This window comes from Panthera leo, chromosome B1, assembly GCF_018350215.1.
Source record: "Panthera leo isolate Ple1 chromosome B1, P.leo_Ple1_pat1.1, whole genome shotgun sequence".
In the NCBI taxonomy this organism is placed as follows: Eukaryota; Metazoa; Chordata; class Mammalia; order Carnivora; family Felidae; genus Panthera; species Panthera leo.
In genome coordinates this window covers 121613574-121630133 of record NC_056682.1, presented here as the reverse complement: position 1 = coordinate 121630133, position 16560 = coordinate 121613574, and the positions used below count along the sequence as shown (strand labels likewise).

At 35.8% G+C, this 16560-nt stretch overlaps 1 protein-coding gene across 4 annotated transcripts in view; it reads right to left on the bottom strand.

Annotated features, from left to right (window-relative positions):
- Window positions 1-7350: 7350 nt before the first annotated feature.
- The window catches only part of DNAJB14 (DnaJ heat shock protein family (Hsp40) member B14), a 44635-nt gene continuing 35425 nt past the window's right edge, over window positions 7351-16560 (bottom strand). For 3 of the 4 annotated variants that reach the window (XM_042935824.1, XM_042935826.1, XM_042935825.1), the window contains 3 exons: window positions 16154-16263; window positions 15140-15312; window positions 7351-10777 (listed from right to left, as the gene is read on the bottom strand). In XM_042935824.1, the coding sequence (XP_042791758.1) occupies window positions 10653-10777; window positions 15140-15312; window positions 16154-16263 (408 nt within the window). In that variant the 3' untranslated portion in view covers window positions 7351-10652. Of the gene's footprint in view, window positions 10778-11798; window positions 11942-15139; window positions 15313-16153; window positions 16264-16560 lie in introns of all 4 variants that reach the window. The other variant, XR_006201801.1, reaches the window with a different exon arrangement.

Genomic DNA, 16560 nt, shown 5'->3' with positions numbered 1-16560 from the left:
CCGCCCTGCGGGCTGCTCCCTGCGCCTGCGCAGAGCTGGGGGCGTCGGGACCCAAAGTGGTGGAAAAAGCGTTGGTACTAGACCTTTCGGCACTAAAAGCCCCCCCGAAAAATGCGTGCAAGGGGACATTGTTGTGTGGAGAGGGTGCGTAAGTTTCGTTAGTTGTTCCAGGTCCACCTTTTCTTGTAGGTGAAAAAATTTGAAGGGGGTGGTGTTTGCACACTGAATGGCAGGCCCGATGACTGTGATTAGAAGTCCCAGGTTAATAGGTTTCTGACCCCAGTGCCCTAATCTGCCTTGGCTTTTCCTGGTTGCCACCCACGTGCTCTTACAAAAGGTCTTGTCTAGATTGAATACAGGAGCTGTGGGCTTTCTGGAGTCCTTCAACAATGCAGACATTGGACAGCCTTCTGCGCCTTTTAAGGATGCCCGTATTATTTTTTGTTTGGTGTCTTGCTTGTTTGCACATTTAACAAAAACCTACGGTAGGTGGTAAGAAAATGAAGACTGTCAGAACTGGTGGACAACTCATCTTCAACTCCAGTCCCTAAAAGTGGAGTGCAAAAGGAATTAACTCTAGCCCAAGACGTGGTGAAGAGTCGGATGCTTGTTTCCTAGTTATTCTTGAGGAAGAAATGGCAAACTGCAGAGTTCCCAGATGTTACGGATGACCTCTCCTCATCATTACAGGTGAACTTGACAGTTACACAGCAACTCACATGGTTGAAGATCACTTCCTTTTTCTTAAACCCTTGGATCTCTTAGCTTCTGGGATTCTGCATCACTTATTTTAGATCCTCACCCACTCTAGTTTCCTCTCTAGATGATGACATGTAAAGCTTGTCTTTGTTTTTTTTCTTTCCAGGAGAGAATGTGAGTCCTAAGTCTGCACCTTTCGTCAAGAGTTCTAGGTTCACATTTTCAGCTGTTTGTGGGTTGTTGGATATTTCTACATGCATGTCTTATTGTCAGTTCTGACTCAGAAGCTCCAAAAACTTCTCCAATAAACCTTTTTTTCCTAATGTGTGTGTATTGTTTCCATTTTGTTCCTTATGTCAGCTTGTCTTTCCCAACAGTGAGTTTTGCATCTACATTTTTTCCAGTTCTTCATTCAAACCCTTATTTTCTTTAGCAAGACTATATTAATAGCCACCTAATAATAGCCAGATAAACCTTCCAAAAACAATGTATATTACTGCTGCTCAAAAAACCTGTATTGATGTACCACTGCAGACAATGATAAAGTTGACAGTCTTTAATCTGACACAAACATACTCTCTTTTACTTCTGAATGCATTCTAATGTGAGTCCTATACTCCAGCAAAATTAATTACCCCATCCTTCCATCACTGGTTATTATTTCTCCACACTGGTTTTGAGGGTCCTTTAATCTCAAATGCTTGTTTCTCTTGTAGGGGAGGAAAAACTTACCTTCCACCTCTTAGGTGCTATGGCTGGGTGCAAAACTGACAGATTAACAGATGAAAAACAGAACACATTTAATTAATAGCTTTACGTTTATATGGGAGTATTCAAAAGGAAATGAAGATCCAAAGAAGCCATTAGGCCCAAATTTTATATACCTTTTTATGTAAAGAGCAATAAATTGTAGGGATGTGACCAAGAAAGGGGGGCTTGGGTAAGGGATGGTAAATTGTGGGACAGTGACCACAATGTATATGAGTGAAACTAATGGAAGATAAGGATTATTTTAGTAGACTTGTTTGTACAGGTCCATTTTGGCGTCAGTCTCACCTCTGGTGATAAGAATGTTCTCTTCCTGGTAGAAGAAGGTCCCCTTTCTCACAGGAAATTTTATGACCTGCTTTTTGGTAAAAAGGGAGAAGTCAAAGAACCCCTGGTGCATCTGTTTTCTTAGGGATTTCAGCTCAAAATAATCAATATACCTAAAGTATATTTGGGGGTGAAATGTTCTGAACCCCTTCACTTTCTACTTTAGCTATTTAAATATTGTTTTCCAATAATATCTTCTCACGGATCACATTCTCTTGAATACTATTATATGTTACCAAGAATAATTGATATTTGTGAATAATTATGTGTCATAGTTTTGGTTTATTTCCCCAATTGAGACTATAATGTTTAAAAAGCTGGGTCATTAGTTTCTAACAATGCCTAAATGTCTTGCACTCTGTAGGCACTCATTCAGTATTTGTTGAATAACAATGATTAAAAGAAACTATTGGAGTGCCTGGGTGGCTCCATCAGTTAAGCATCTGACTTTTGATTTCGGCTCAGGTCTTTATCTCATGTTTCCTGAGATCCAGCCCCGTGTCGGACTCTGCACTGACAGCATGGTGCCCATTTAGGATTCTCTCTTACCCTCTCTCCACCCCACCTGCTCACACACGTGCTCTCTCTCAAAATAGATTAAACTTTTTCAAAAAAAGAAGTATTAATCCTGTTCCTGACTAAAACTTATCCACTCCTGACCCTCACCATTTGCCCCGAAGTTTATTTTTTTTGTGTTTATTTTTGAGAGAGTGCAAGCAGGGGAGGGGCAGAAAGAAAGGGAGACAGAATCTGAAGCAGGCTCCAGGCTCTGAGCTGTCAGCACAGAGCCTGACTCAGGGCTCGAACCCACGAATCTCAAGATCCTGACCTCAGTCAAAATCAGAGTCTGATGCATAACCGACTGAGCCACTCAGGTGCCCCTGCCCCCAAGTTTAGAAGCTAATAAAAATATGAACCCTCAGGGCACCTGGGTGACTCAGTCGGTTACAAGTCTGGCTCTTGATTTCAGCTAAGGTCTTGATCTCCTGCCTCGTCAGTTCGAGCCTTGGGTCCAGCTCATGCTGACAATGCAGAGCCTGCTTGGAGTTCTTTCTCTCTCTGCCCCTCTTCCATTGACTCTCACTTCTCTCAAATAAATAAACATTAAAAAAAAAATGAACTGTAGCAGGTTCTTTTGAATTCTGCAAGTACTACTTTTCATGTTGACATTTTCCATCCTAACGACCTCAATAAATGATAGCTGACCTGGGAAACACTGCTGTTTTTCTTTTCGGGTGACAAAAAGGGAGAACACAGCTTTCTAAGCTCTCCAAATACCACCACGTCCTCAAATTGAAAGAACTAACAAGATTTCTAATTTCCAAGTGTGGTGATTTCCAAATTACGGCAGTCAAAGGGAGAGTTCCTTACATACTCAGATCGGTGTGTTTGAATTTACTCACTGCTGCTGATACAGGACTAGGGGAAATATATACTGGCCTAAAAGATTATCAGCACTATGTACTAGATCTCCAAAGTGGGGTGTACCAGATGATCCCTGAGGTTTAGGGAGAAACTAGTAGAAACTGTATATATGAATGCCCAAAATTTTTATGTTAACTGAATTTTCTAGTACACAGCATACTGGAGAGGGTCCTAGCATATATTATTAAATAGCTAAACATGCACATGTTGTTGAAGTTCTAACTTTATTGGTTGTATCAAAAGCCTTTGTTTCTGCTTATTTTTAGCTTAAGTTTCTCTTAGTTTTTGTATATGGCAGAGAGATCTTGATTTTTTTTTTACATTTTTTATTATTTATTTTTGAGAAAGACAGAGAGTGCGAGCAGGGGAGGGGCAGAGAGAGAGAGGGAGACTCTCAAGCAGGTCCTGTGCTGTCAGCACAGAGCCCAATGTAGGGTTCAAACTCACAAAACTGAGATCATGACCTGAGCCTAAATCAAGAGTTAGATGCTTAACTGACTGAGCCATCCAGGCAACCCCTCAATTTTTTTAATCCCTCTTTCCTATGAAAAATTACTAATCATTTTGGTTTAGGTTGGTTCCAGTATTTATGTGAAAATTCTAGTTGGCATTCAAACTCATGAGGAGGGTCTTGCCGATTCTCCAACATACAAAAAGGAAAATGTTATCACTTAGATTGGCCAAGTTGGAAAATGTCTTGCTAATATTGATTCTGGCTATGGTTTGGGATTTGGCCCATTGAGAACACAATTGCAAGATCATGTGCAATAACTTTCTCTTTTCTACTACCACTCATTGTCATCACACCCTGGATTTCAGCAGTCACTTAAGTAATCACTAATTCCACTCATCTCTGGCTTGCATACAATAGGCAATCACTGAACCCCTCACTTGTCAACATCTTAAACTCTCCTACCTTCTTTCCTGCCTGCCAGAACCCCAAATTTGGATGAGTTTAACGAATTGTATTCTCCAGGCCTATGCCTAGGCTGCTGGGTTAGACTGGAGAAAATACACATGACTTAATGGACTATAGATTCTGTCACCAACCCAGCATTTGTAAAAATCCTACTTTTTCACTAGTGAGCTGACAATTCCTTCACACTGTCTTCTTCCTAAGCCTCTGTTTATTTTTCTTTTCCCCTCCCCCACTTTATACAGAGAAACTGCCTATTCATCAAGCCAATGCAAGCAAGCCATGACATCTTACTACCAACACTACAAACCTACCTGCCTTTGCACCCATCCTTTGTGCATTCCTTTCTGAAAGAATGCTGGTGGTCTCTCAGCTAAGGTAATTTTTCCATCTGGCCAGTGGACTAATATCTTCTGGACGAATCGGGCACTTACTGCTAACTATCCCCTTTTCTCTATCTTTACTCTTTCACTTTCTACCTGCCCCTTTACAGAAGAATGAAAAACAACAGAATAAAACAGATCTCTCATGTAATAAATAAGATCACATATAATTAATAATTGAAAACACAGAAGCCTTCTTTAGAAACCACATCCTCAGGGCACCTGGGTGGCTCAGTGGGTTAAGCATCCGACTTCGGCTCAGGTCATGATCTCACAGCTTTTGAGTTCGAGCCCTGCGCCAGGCTCTGTGCTGACAGCTCAGAGCCTGGAGCCGGCTTCAGATTCTGTGTCTCCCTCTCTGCCCCTTCCCCACTCACACTCTGTCACTCAAAAATGAATAAATGTTAAAAAAGAAAAGAAACCACATCCTCTTTCAGCTAACATCCTTCTCTACTCCCTTTCACAGCCAAATTTTTGGAAAGTTTTTAATTGCTGCCTCTATTTATCCTAAATCCAATCAAACAAATAATTCCCTTGATTCTATCTCCTGAATCTCTCTCAAAATCATTCATTTATCTGTATTCCTACTCTGGTGCAAGTCATGATTATCTCTCCTTTGCCAATCCTACATTCACTTTTGCCCTCCAGTCTTCCTGGCACAAAACTAAAATGATACTTTAAAAACTCAAATCTCATTATGTAACTCCCTCCTTAAAAATCTCAAAGGTTTTCTAATAAAGTCCAATTATCATCATCATAATCTACATATGGTCTTATGGAACCTAGTCCCTATCCTATTTTAATTCCCTACCTTACCCTGCCTTTCCTATGCCATAATCATACAAGTTTGTTCTCATGCAAGCTTGTTTTCACGCCGGTATAAAGTTTCTATGCTTTATCAACTTAGCACACTCCACTGGAACCGTATCTCTAGCATTCACCTCACTCCTACTACTTATCTCATCTTTTGGGCTTCAGCTCAAGCTCACTTTCTTAGAGAAACTTCCCCTAATCATCCCTCCCAGAGTAGGTTATATCTTCTAGACATATGCTCTCGTTGTACCTTAGACTTTTCTTTGTACTATTCATCATAATTATAATTAGTTATTTACTTGACATTTATTTTCCTGGCTAGATATAAACTCCATAAGGATGTTTGTCTTGTTCGGTGATTAATTCCCAGCAATCAGCTCACTGCCTGGGATACAGCAGGCATTCAGACATTTGTTGAATGGTTGAACGAATGAAAGAAAGTGCATATTAAGAGTATCAAACATGAGAAAAACAAATCCTTTACAGTGAGAACAGACCTTCTTTTTATTCATATATTGAGATAAACTGCAGAGACTGAAAGACAAAAATTCATCACAAATCATTCAGCAGAACATTCATTAAAAATCAAGTGCATTTTCTTTAACAGAGTTCTCACACAGAAAATTTTATTTTATAAGTCTGATATAACAGTAAGTATTTTACAAATCAGACATTTCATTTTTAAATCTAATTGTATAATCTTGAATGCACTATAGACAAATAAAGTTAGCTCTCCTTTACCAGTATCACTTCATTTAACTTATACAAGGCTTCCATTAAAATTCCATCACACCTTGAAAACTATCTGCAGCTTTAAAGAACACATGATTTAAACTTTAAGTGGAAAAGTCTTATGTAGCTATCCAAAAAACAAAACCAAAACCAAAATAGGTAAGAAGCATTTCTTAATATAAATAAATTATAAAATACCATTTATGTGTGAGTTTCTTTCTTCTCATTGGTATGGTCAGCCAACTCAAAAAACAATTCATTTTGAAATCGATGCTTAAAATACTACAGTGTCACTCGAAAACCTCTATTATTTTAGTGGCACTCTCAAATGGCATAGTAGAATCAGATTGGAATGGCCTGACTCCTGGGCCAAAGTGAGTAAGACTTGCTCAAATTCATGCCGGGTGTCATCACTGTGCAGTCACTAGACAGCCCGGTGACCAGTAGTCCCAAATGTTAATAAAAACTTACTAAACTAGACACTTCAAGAAACACTTCTTACCCTGACATATTTCCACTGCTAGATACAGAAACATACAGTTATATTTGAAGTATGAGCCTTATAACAGGAATCTCTGTTTAAAATTTGAAACGGATCGATAGAAAGAATTCACACCAATGAAATTCTGTGGAATGATTTTCAAAGTTAGAAATAAGAATATCCATGGCTACTGGAAGCCCTGCTCTGTGCAAACATAGTGTGGTATATATTAAACAATCACACATTTGAGGTATTAGCTGGAAAAATATATATATATATACACCTATACATGGACACGTCCACAGAATATTCACAAGTCCATTGGCCCCAAAACCAGCAGATAATAAAATTAAATGAGAACGAATCACATACCAACAGGAAAAAGTTACACACAGGGAACTTACAAAACACGCAGTTATATAATCCTTAATATAAGGAGTATGTTTTGAGTTAATGTTTTGAGGGAAAATGTTTCCATTTACATGAAAGTGTCTATTTAATAGTAATGGAAACCAAAAAGGAAGCCTGAATTCTAGGACTGTGTTGCCTGTCAGATTATTAAAGGGATGTATAAGAATTCCTTGAAGATCCTCATTCTACTCACTTTTTCTTTGTACTTTAAAATAAAAAAATGGTTTATAAGTTATTGTTATACTATTCTCTCCTTTTTCATTGGTTTATAGAGGATGTTATGGATTTTAACTAGGCAACTGTCCAACGTGGCCAACAGACATGGTTTTTCGGCGACTTAGCAAAGATTAAAATTCAGATCTATTGTTCATTTTCAGGACTTTTTCTGTTCAGACAGAAAAAAAAAAAAAAAAAAAAAAAAGATTATGATGCCCTTTCAGTTTGCTACACTCAGTATGAAGACAGATAGTAACATGGGTAGTCCTGAACCTTCATTTGGGGAAACTAAATAAATGCACAAATTCTCCTTTTGAACTATATGGTCCTTTGCCGTAACACTTACTTAACTGGAAAGATGGCTCATTTGGTTCTCAAGTCAACATCAAAAAATGTTTCACTGTCTTAACACAAGCGGGAGATTTAATTTTTAACGAAATATGTGTGCATACGTTATTAAGAATATGTCACAGTTTTTAAAAAACAGATGCATTTAAAACTATTACAACAGAGCAACAAAGAGAAATGAAGAGGGTGATCATTTCTCTCACTATACACTATTTTACATACTAGTGTAGCTGAAGATTTAACAGGAAGAAAACTTAAGCATAAAAGTGCAATTACAGTGAAGGGCTGAAACTCCACATTCCTATTCTTGTGAACACCTGAGCTGACACAAAAGCAGAGTGGCTTAATGCATTGGCATATATACGCCTTAAGGATTTATTCTACCAAATCTGTGTATATTATAAATAAAAATGCAATGATTATGAAACAAATACTTATTTAAGCATTCAAATGCAATCCGTCCCCAAAATATATTATTTTTACATACTGGATGGATTAAAACTTGAATTTTCTCACTGAGAATGACATTCTCAGATTTGATCAAAATAAATTCTGAAGCTTATAAATGACTAGCACCAGTCTATTTGGGAACTAAGGAATCAAAAAAGGAGGAGAAAAGATACTATTTACTTTCCCCCAAATCCTTACAAGGACAATGATGTTTATATGTATGTATGTAAAAAGGGATAAAAACGTAAAGCATTAATAAATATAGTTGCGGCCAAACTTCTCAAATACTAGTTAGAACAGCTAGTAAAGCAATACTCAGAGATTGAGAGCTTTGAGGCAATGATTAAAATGAATAGTATAAGTTATCAAATGAAATTGCAAAGCTCATGTAGCTAAAAATAAGATGGTAAAAGTTGAGATTTTTATCAGAAGAGTAGAAAATATGAACATCCTCTATCTCAAGATAGTTAAAATCCTCTTACTTTGTAGAATTAACCCCAAATTCTAAGACACTTGGTTGGGTCTTCACACCAAAATATAGACGACATTAAGGACTTAATCTTTCCTTGCATACTTTATACGTGGCTTAAATTATCAGGCACTCAATCAGGTATTTCGCACAGTTGTCTGAAAATTTTATTTTCTCAAACACACTCCCCCAAACATTTTATGAAATGTGATGGAATGCAGCAATGCAACTGAAATATAATACTGTTCAAAAGCCACACATGACTCCATAACATATAACTTCACTTCATTTGATAACTACATGAATCCCCTTAAAAAGCCGAGATTAAGGGAAAAAGAACCACTCAACAAGAGTTCAGTTCACATTAGCATCAATCACAATAGTGTAAATTTCCCACTAAAGCTGGAAAAATAAAAGGATGAGATTTTTTCTCTTAAATTTTTGTAAGTTTTCTGATGTACATGAACTTTCAAAGTTAATTAGAATGCTATGACCTTATTTTTAAAAAATTCACTCTACAGGCTCAAGAACATATTTAAATTTGTATTTTCTTTTAGCACTGCTATTATTTTATTTCTTTAAATATTTCTAAAAGAAAACTGGTTTAGCTGTCCAGTTTTCCTGGAACAGTATGTTGTTTAGTTTAACCCACTAATTCATTCAGGTATTTCTACTGATTCACCTGGAAAAGGGGATATAAGAGAATATTTTTAAAAAGAATGATCATTTTAGCAGTTTTATTCAACAGGTGCTATAAAATTAACTACATTCAGAAAAAAAAATCTTTAAATAAAAGAACACTGCCACTCTAACTGGCATCCCCTCACATACCAAAAAAAAAACTACCAAAGATGCATTTGTGTTCCATTAACTGAGTATGAAGCAAAATCATTAAAATATTACAGCTGTTAGACTAGAAATCAAATAGGTTCATACTCAATATACAGGCACCAAAAACTTCAATTTCCAGCTTATTTTTCTAATTTATATTATGGATTGAATTACAGAGAGCTTATTCCTATTAGACTAATTGAATTACTCAATGGTGAATAGATTTTAGCTCAGAATTTTGTAAGGATAACTTGCTATAAATCACTATTCTACCTGCTGCTATATTTCTGCTCACTGTTGCATATGGCCAAACAGATCATGCTCTGATCAAAGAAGTGTGCTGTAATCTACTTATATGTTTAAGAGTTGGCAATCAGGTTAAAAGGCACAAAGCTTCATTTTAGTAGTATTTTCTTTTATTACTCATTTGTAGAAGAACCCATTTACTTGAGATCCTGCTTAAATGATAACTAAGAAAAAAACTAAAATTTCCATGGGGGACAAAACAGGTGGGTCTTCTTCTTCATAAATCTTAGCAGCCTTCAATGACAGATATATAAACATTTGAGGGGCTTATAATTATTGGAATTGCAAATGACATAAGTGCAATTTACTGTTGAAGACCCTTTCTGTTTAATATCTACATAGCCATTTCCTCATATTTTCTTTAAAATCTATCAGTATAGCATTTCATTTCTATGCATGGCTTAGCAATTCATAAAACTAAATAGCAAACTGATACTCTACACCAGTTCATTTATCTCAATATATATTCTGGAATATAATGGCGATATTAAAAATATCAATTCCCTCTAAGCTGATAATGCTACAAGATTTACACAAAGTTAAACAGCTTTTGTTTTTTCTTTTCTTTTTGAAAAAGTTTCATTGCTTAAACTCCACCAACATTCGACATCTGACAAGGAAAACGTGATTTTCTCATAGGACATTTATTCTATCAGTTTAAACTAAAGTGTCTCATGGAGCTAAATGCTGAAAGAATTTAAATAAAAATGTAGTAACCCGTATGTACACAAAATGATCATTCCAGAAATATTTACATGACAAAAGGAAACATGGAGAACTACTAAAACTGGAAACTGCCACAGGTGTGATAATCCTTTCTCACAACATTTTATTTAGGAATAATGTAAGCTTTTAAAGTGAAAATAACTGCAGAAGCATAACTAAAATGTTACTTTTAGTTTTCAGTTCCTTACTATTTAAAGGAGCCAGTAGGTCACAAACAGTCCGAGATTTCAGGGACCAACCATTCAGTTTAGTTGTTAACATCCAATCTTTTTCCTTAGCTCTCATGATGAAACTAAACTTACTTACGGAAGAAATTAAGAGTACACTAGAAGGTATAAACACAATCCCAGTTCATCCTCCTTTATAAATACTGGTCAGCCGCTCCAATTCTTTACAGTTGTCCATGCTCAAGGCATCTGCCTTCCTTCGGAGACGATCATCACGGTACACTTTTGCGGCATACTGCATATCTGTTTCTGTTAACAAACAAAAACATTTTGCTAAGTAGATACTTAATTTAGGTCACCTAGCTATTTAAACCGAAATGATGGTTAATAGAAGCCCTTCAATACATTTCTATTAACTGACTTTTTTTTTTTTTTTTTTTTTTTAAAGAAAGAAATCCAAGTATTCCTCCTAAAAGCCTTTGGAAGCCTAGCATGTAAAACCAACACAGAGCTGTTCTGGGAAGAAAATGAAAACAAAATCCTATCAACCTTTCCCTCACTCCTGTCTCCAGTGGTTTAAAAACTACTGCTCTAAAGCATCGTCTTGACCTTTCATCCTGAAGATATCATATGCTATTCAATCCTGCTAGTGGTTGTTTTTGCTGTGACCTCTTGTTAAGGGTTCAGATTAATTCATTATGCCAGGACTTGAGTGGAAAAAATTGAAATCTTGTGCTGAGTTCACTTGAATTAAAAAAAAAAAAATCTTGGGGCACCTGGGTGGCTCAGTAGGTTAAGCGTCTGACTCTTGATTTTGGCTCAGGTCATGATCTCACAGTTCATGAGTTTGAGACCCCCATCAGGCTCTGCGCTGACAGTGCAGAGCCTGCTTGGAATTCTGTTGCCCTTTCTGTGCCCCTCCCCTGCTTGCTCTCTGTCTCTCAAAATAAATAAAAATAAACGTTAAAAAATATATAATAAAAAAATAAAAATTAAATTAAAAAATCTTACTGAAGGAACACATAACAGAAAATAGCTTGCTACAGAATCATAGTAGTGGTATTTAGCAAATAAGTACTAAGATGTTCTTCAGTATGTGGATAGCATTACTAAAAAAAACAAATGGGAATCTTCCGAGAGATCTTCCGGGAACTATTCCTTGCTATCTTCCCGTTACTCTCAGTCATTTCACTGTTTATTAACACTTCCAAAGGGTGGGGGCACTTAGGAAAAAAATGTAACAAGACCCAGAAAAAAGTCACTTACTTTCTGGAAAACAATGGCCAAAGTAAAAGACATCAGTCAGGACCACATTCAAAATAATACTCACAGTAAGAGTGTATTCTACTGGCAAAGATCTTCAGAACAGATCTTTATTCCGTCAATCCAGCTAGGATTTAACAACTCAGTCAAAATCGCTCCATCCCTTTTATTTACAAATGAAGCATTTGTGAAATCCTTTCGCAGATGTTTCTTCCCAGATGAGGTAGATAAAACAAAGTTCACAGGGCTAGTCAACAGCAGGGTCTAGATTCCAAGCCAAACCTCCAAACCGCTACCCTTTTATTCTTTCCATTACTTCAAATTATTGCTTGTGTTTTATAAAACACCTATTTTACCAATCTAGACATTACACAGTGTTAAAAGTGACTACAGAACAGGAAAACTCTGGTAAAAAGAAATCTACTGGCCAACAACCTTTTTGATGACATCAATTTATAAAACAAGATGAGCTCATCCCAACCAACAAGTAAAACTTTCAATCAATGGATTAATTAGTGTCATACCGAGCTCCTCCCACTTCCATCGTCACTTAAATTTGTTAAATCTCATTTTGAAAATTTCAAACCCACGTTAAAGCGTACTGAAACGAACGCTCTAAAACCCTTTACACCTTGATTGACCAATTCTTCACCTTTTGTCAAATCTGCTTCAGCTCTCTCAATAATAAAGGCTGTTACTGTTGTGGTGGTGATTATTACTTTACAAAACCTTTTGAGAATAAGGTGCAGACGTCATGACTTTTCATTCCTAATTACTTCAGCATGTTTCTCCTAACAAGAGCATTCTCTTACATAACCGCAATACAATTTTCAAATTCAGAAATTCAACAACACTAGGCACTAGGATCCTCTTATCTAATGTATAGTCCATGCTCAAATTTCACCAGTCGTCCCAAGGATGTCCACTACAGCCATTTCCTCCCCTCCCCGCCCAGGAGCCAATCCAGGATCATACATTGTATTTAGTTGTCATTTCTTTTCAGTTTTTAAGTCTTTAGTCTTTTTGTCTTGTTCCACTGATACTCTTGAATGCAACCAAGTGGTTTTGTAAATAATGACTTATTAAAATCAGATTTTAGTTAAAATTTCCTTCCGATAGTAACTTTAAAAGACACACGTTAACTGTGTACAATATAGCTGCAGACAACTTGGTAAACAGAACAGATTCAAAGTCTGTGAACATTAATACCAATCCTGCCAGATTACTAAAAGATTAAACTAAAGTATGCCAAGCAAAAACACTTGGTTCATAGTATGGATAGAATAAAAAATGATTATAAATACCATAAGTAATACTATTGAACACTTACAGATGCAAGATATTATGTTAAGTGTAACATATATTATCTGTTATGGTCCACATTTTAATGATGAGATAATTACGATTTAGAGAGGTTAAGTAACTTGGTCTAGGTCACATATTGGTGGAGCCAGGATCTTATCTTGCAAGGCAGTCTCTGAGCCTTCACTCTTAACATAACATTACACTATCTTCCACAAACATGAATATCTTTTCCTTCCTTCTTTCTATTTATTCAGCCAATTTCCCAATTATTTAAGGTAACAGAATTTAAGTATGCATAATCCCCAAATCACCCATATGTGGTTGAAGACTAGAATCCGTATTTGAAAGGTGACAGATCTAACGTGCTAGTCGTTCTTTTAACACAAAATACGCAGGTCTTTCGTACATTCATTCTTATGAATTCATTAATCTTTCATCCAATTATTCATATATCCATCAAAAGTTTACGATATGCCAAGATATGCCAAGGATTGTGCAAGGCACTAGAGACCAAAAAGTGAAATAAAATGAAATAAATAATATTTGGTGTGCTCTGTCCTTAAGACCTTCCGCTAATGGAGTTTCTCAGCCTCAGTGATATCAATATTTTGGGCCAGAGAACTTTGTTGTGGGGGCTGTCCCCTGCACTGCAGGATGTTTAGCAGACCACGGCCTCAGTCTGTTGGATGCCAGCAGCAATCTCTCCCACCCCCACCCCATAGTGACACACACAAAGTTTCCAGACATTACCAAACATATTGTGAAGCAGGGGCAAATCATTTCCAGTTGAAAACCAATAGTCTAGTATAACCTTCTCCACATTGAGACCAGATGGATTTCACAGACTCAGACTTGGAAACCAAGAAGGTTTCTAACTTCCACTTTCTCTTCTAACTGCCACTATATAGATGAGGACTCCAAAGTCAGAGACAAGAACTTTCTTGGAAGTATACAAAGGTTATGTTTTATCGACTCTTCCCTACTGGATGGGAGACGATGATAACTGCTACCATTTTTCTGGGCATTTACTCCATGTGAAACACTTTATTGTCTGATTTAATTTTTATGACAAACCCATAAAGTTGGGCATTATTGAGAAGATTACGGAGCACAGTGCCTGGACTGACTGGTTTGAATCACAGACTACCTCTATGACCTTGGGCAAGTTACTAAATCTCTCTGTGTCTCAGCTTCGTCATATATAAAATGGGTATAATAACTTCACAGTGGTGTTGTGGAAATTAAATAAGTTAATATATATAAAGTGCTTGGGACAGTGACTGAAACTAAGTATTATATAAATGACACTTAGTTCCTCTTCCCACTAGTCAGCATCACCCATTTCACACCTGAGGGAGGAAATTCATGAAGGTTAGAATATTTGGTCCTAATCACTCAGCTAAAAGCTACAGAGCTGGGATTCAACTTTAGTCTGTTTAACCCCAAAGTCTACTTTATATGGTCTACATTATTATACGGAACAGTCAGAAAAACAATAACCATAACAATACTAGATTCACATGCACCATCTCTGCAAATTCTTACGGTCAAGCTTTTTATGGGTGGAACTGCTTCTTAAATTAAGGAAGCTGAGGCTGGAAAAGGCTAAACAAACTGATTAAGTGTTCCCAAGGACTTCACGTACAGAATAAAACAAAATGTCAACAAAACTCATACATTAAGTGTTAAATGCTTAAGCTAAATTAATGAAGTTTCAAACTTCACTCTGAAATAGGATGCATATTAAAATCGATGACATAACAAATGTGCCAGAATTTTTTTCTTTTATAGTGATACATAAAATAATGATGCATGTTACAATTGACAACATCTTAAATACAATGAAATTTGGAATTATTCACTTATTCAACCAAATATTTACTGATAACAATACATACCATTTATTAAGTGCTTTCTATGTAAACTATGTGTTTACACTATCATAAGGCCACATGTACATTAAAATGTATTGTCGTATTCAAGTACTGAGCTCCAATTACGTGCCAGGCAATTCTAGAACATTTCTGGAGTAGGGAAATCTACAATAATCAATTCCAAAGACTCTGAATAAGTTTTTAAATGTTAAACATTTCATAAACTTACTTTGTTGTCTTTCTTTCCAGCAATTATTTCGAATATTAGTCACATAATCTTCTTCCACACTCTTTTCTACTTTTTGTAATAACATTCCTTTATATTCATTTTTAAAGTCCTTGTTGACATAATAAACGACACCCAAGTTTTCTGTCTGCATTTTAATAGTTTGCCCTGATCCACTGCAAAAGAAATGCTTGATCATTATTTTTTTAATTAAAATTGTACATTCTGATCCTGCTACTACAAACCAAGTTAACAAAACAACTAAAAATAATTAACAAGTTAATATTAGTAATCATTTGTTTACATTATTTCAAATTGCCTAAAACCACCATTCATGTAATAAAAAAGTAATCCTACTTTAATATACGTTCTTATAAGTTCTTTCAATTTTTAGTTAATTAAAATCTTATTTAGAAGAAAGAAAAAGTTATTTCTTATTTTTACACCAATCTGTTTTTAATACTGTAAAATCACTGGCAATATGATTTTATCAAGTTTCTTGTATGTTCACTGTATTACACTAAAGTTTTCTAGAATGGATGCTGCATTACATTTCCTTTATGTCCTGATCTTATATAAAGTATATTGTGGAAAAATACCTCCTATACCAAAAAAGTAATATTTGCTTTTATTTAATTAACATTTCACAAACAAAAGAGTGAAGTGGTTTACCCCTCAATGATACAAATCTATGTAACATCAATTATAATTCTACTTTTGTCTTTCAAACTATTTTTTGTCTTTGATCTCAACATATTACCTATTACATAAATTGCTATTAAGCTCAAATACAGTACTTCTGTCTTTAGCCACAATAGAACAGAAATGTAAACTAACAAGATAATACAAATTTATCACTTGAACAATGATTTTTTTAAATTAGAAATTGTAAAATCTGGTACACTTGTAGTAATAGAAAATTACTTAAAAGCTGAAGAGAGCACAAGGCCCTTTAAAGGAAGCTAGATAAGAAACAACATTTTTTGTGTGTGTGTAAAACTTCACTTAGCTACTTACGATCTGGGATATAAGGAATAAGGAGGATTAGAGACCATCAATTGGCTTAATAATGACACGAGGATCAATACAATAATGGGCATCAGCTGGATAAACACAGAAAAACCTCCCTATAAAAAAATCATCAAAAAACAACAAATTGTAATATAACTGTAGTTGTCAATAATCCAACAGTTGTCATATATTTTTAGAGGCAGAAAGGACATTTGACATCATCTGGCTCAGTGCTTTCAAATCTGCCTGATCATACCAGCTTCCTGGAGTGATTCTTAAAAACACCACTTTCCAGGTGGAGATATGCAGATATGTAGATCTGTAGATATCCTGATTTGGAAAACACTGATATAAACTGACCTCATGTAACAGATGAAGAAGTTCTCTCTCTTACAAAACTATTTTCCCCTTGA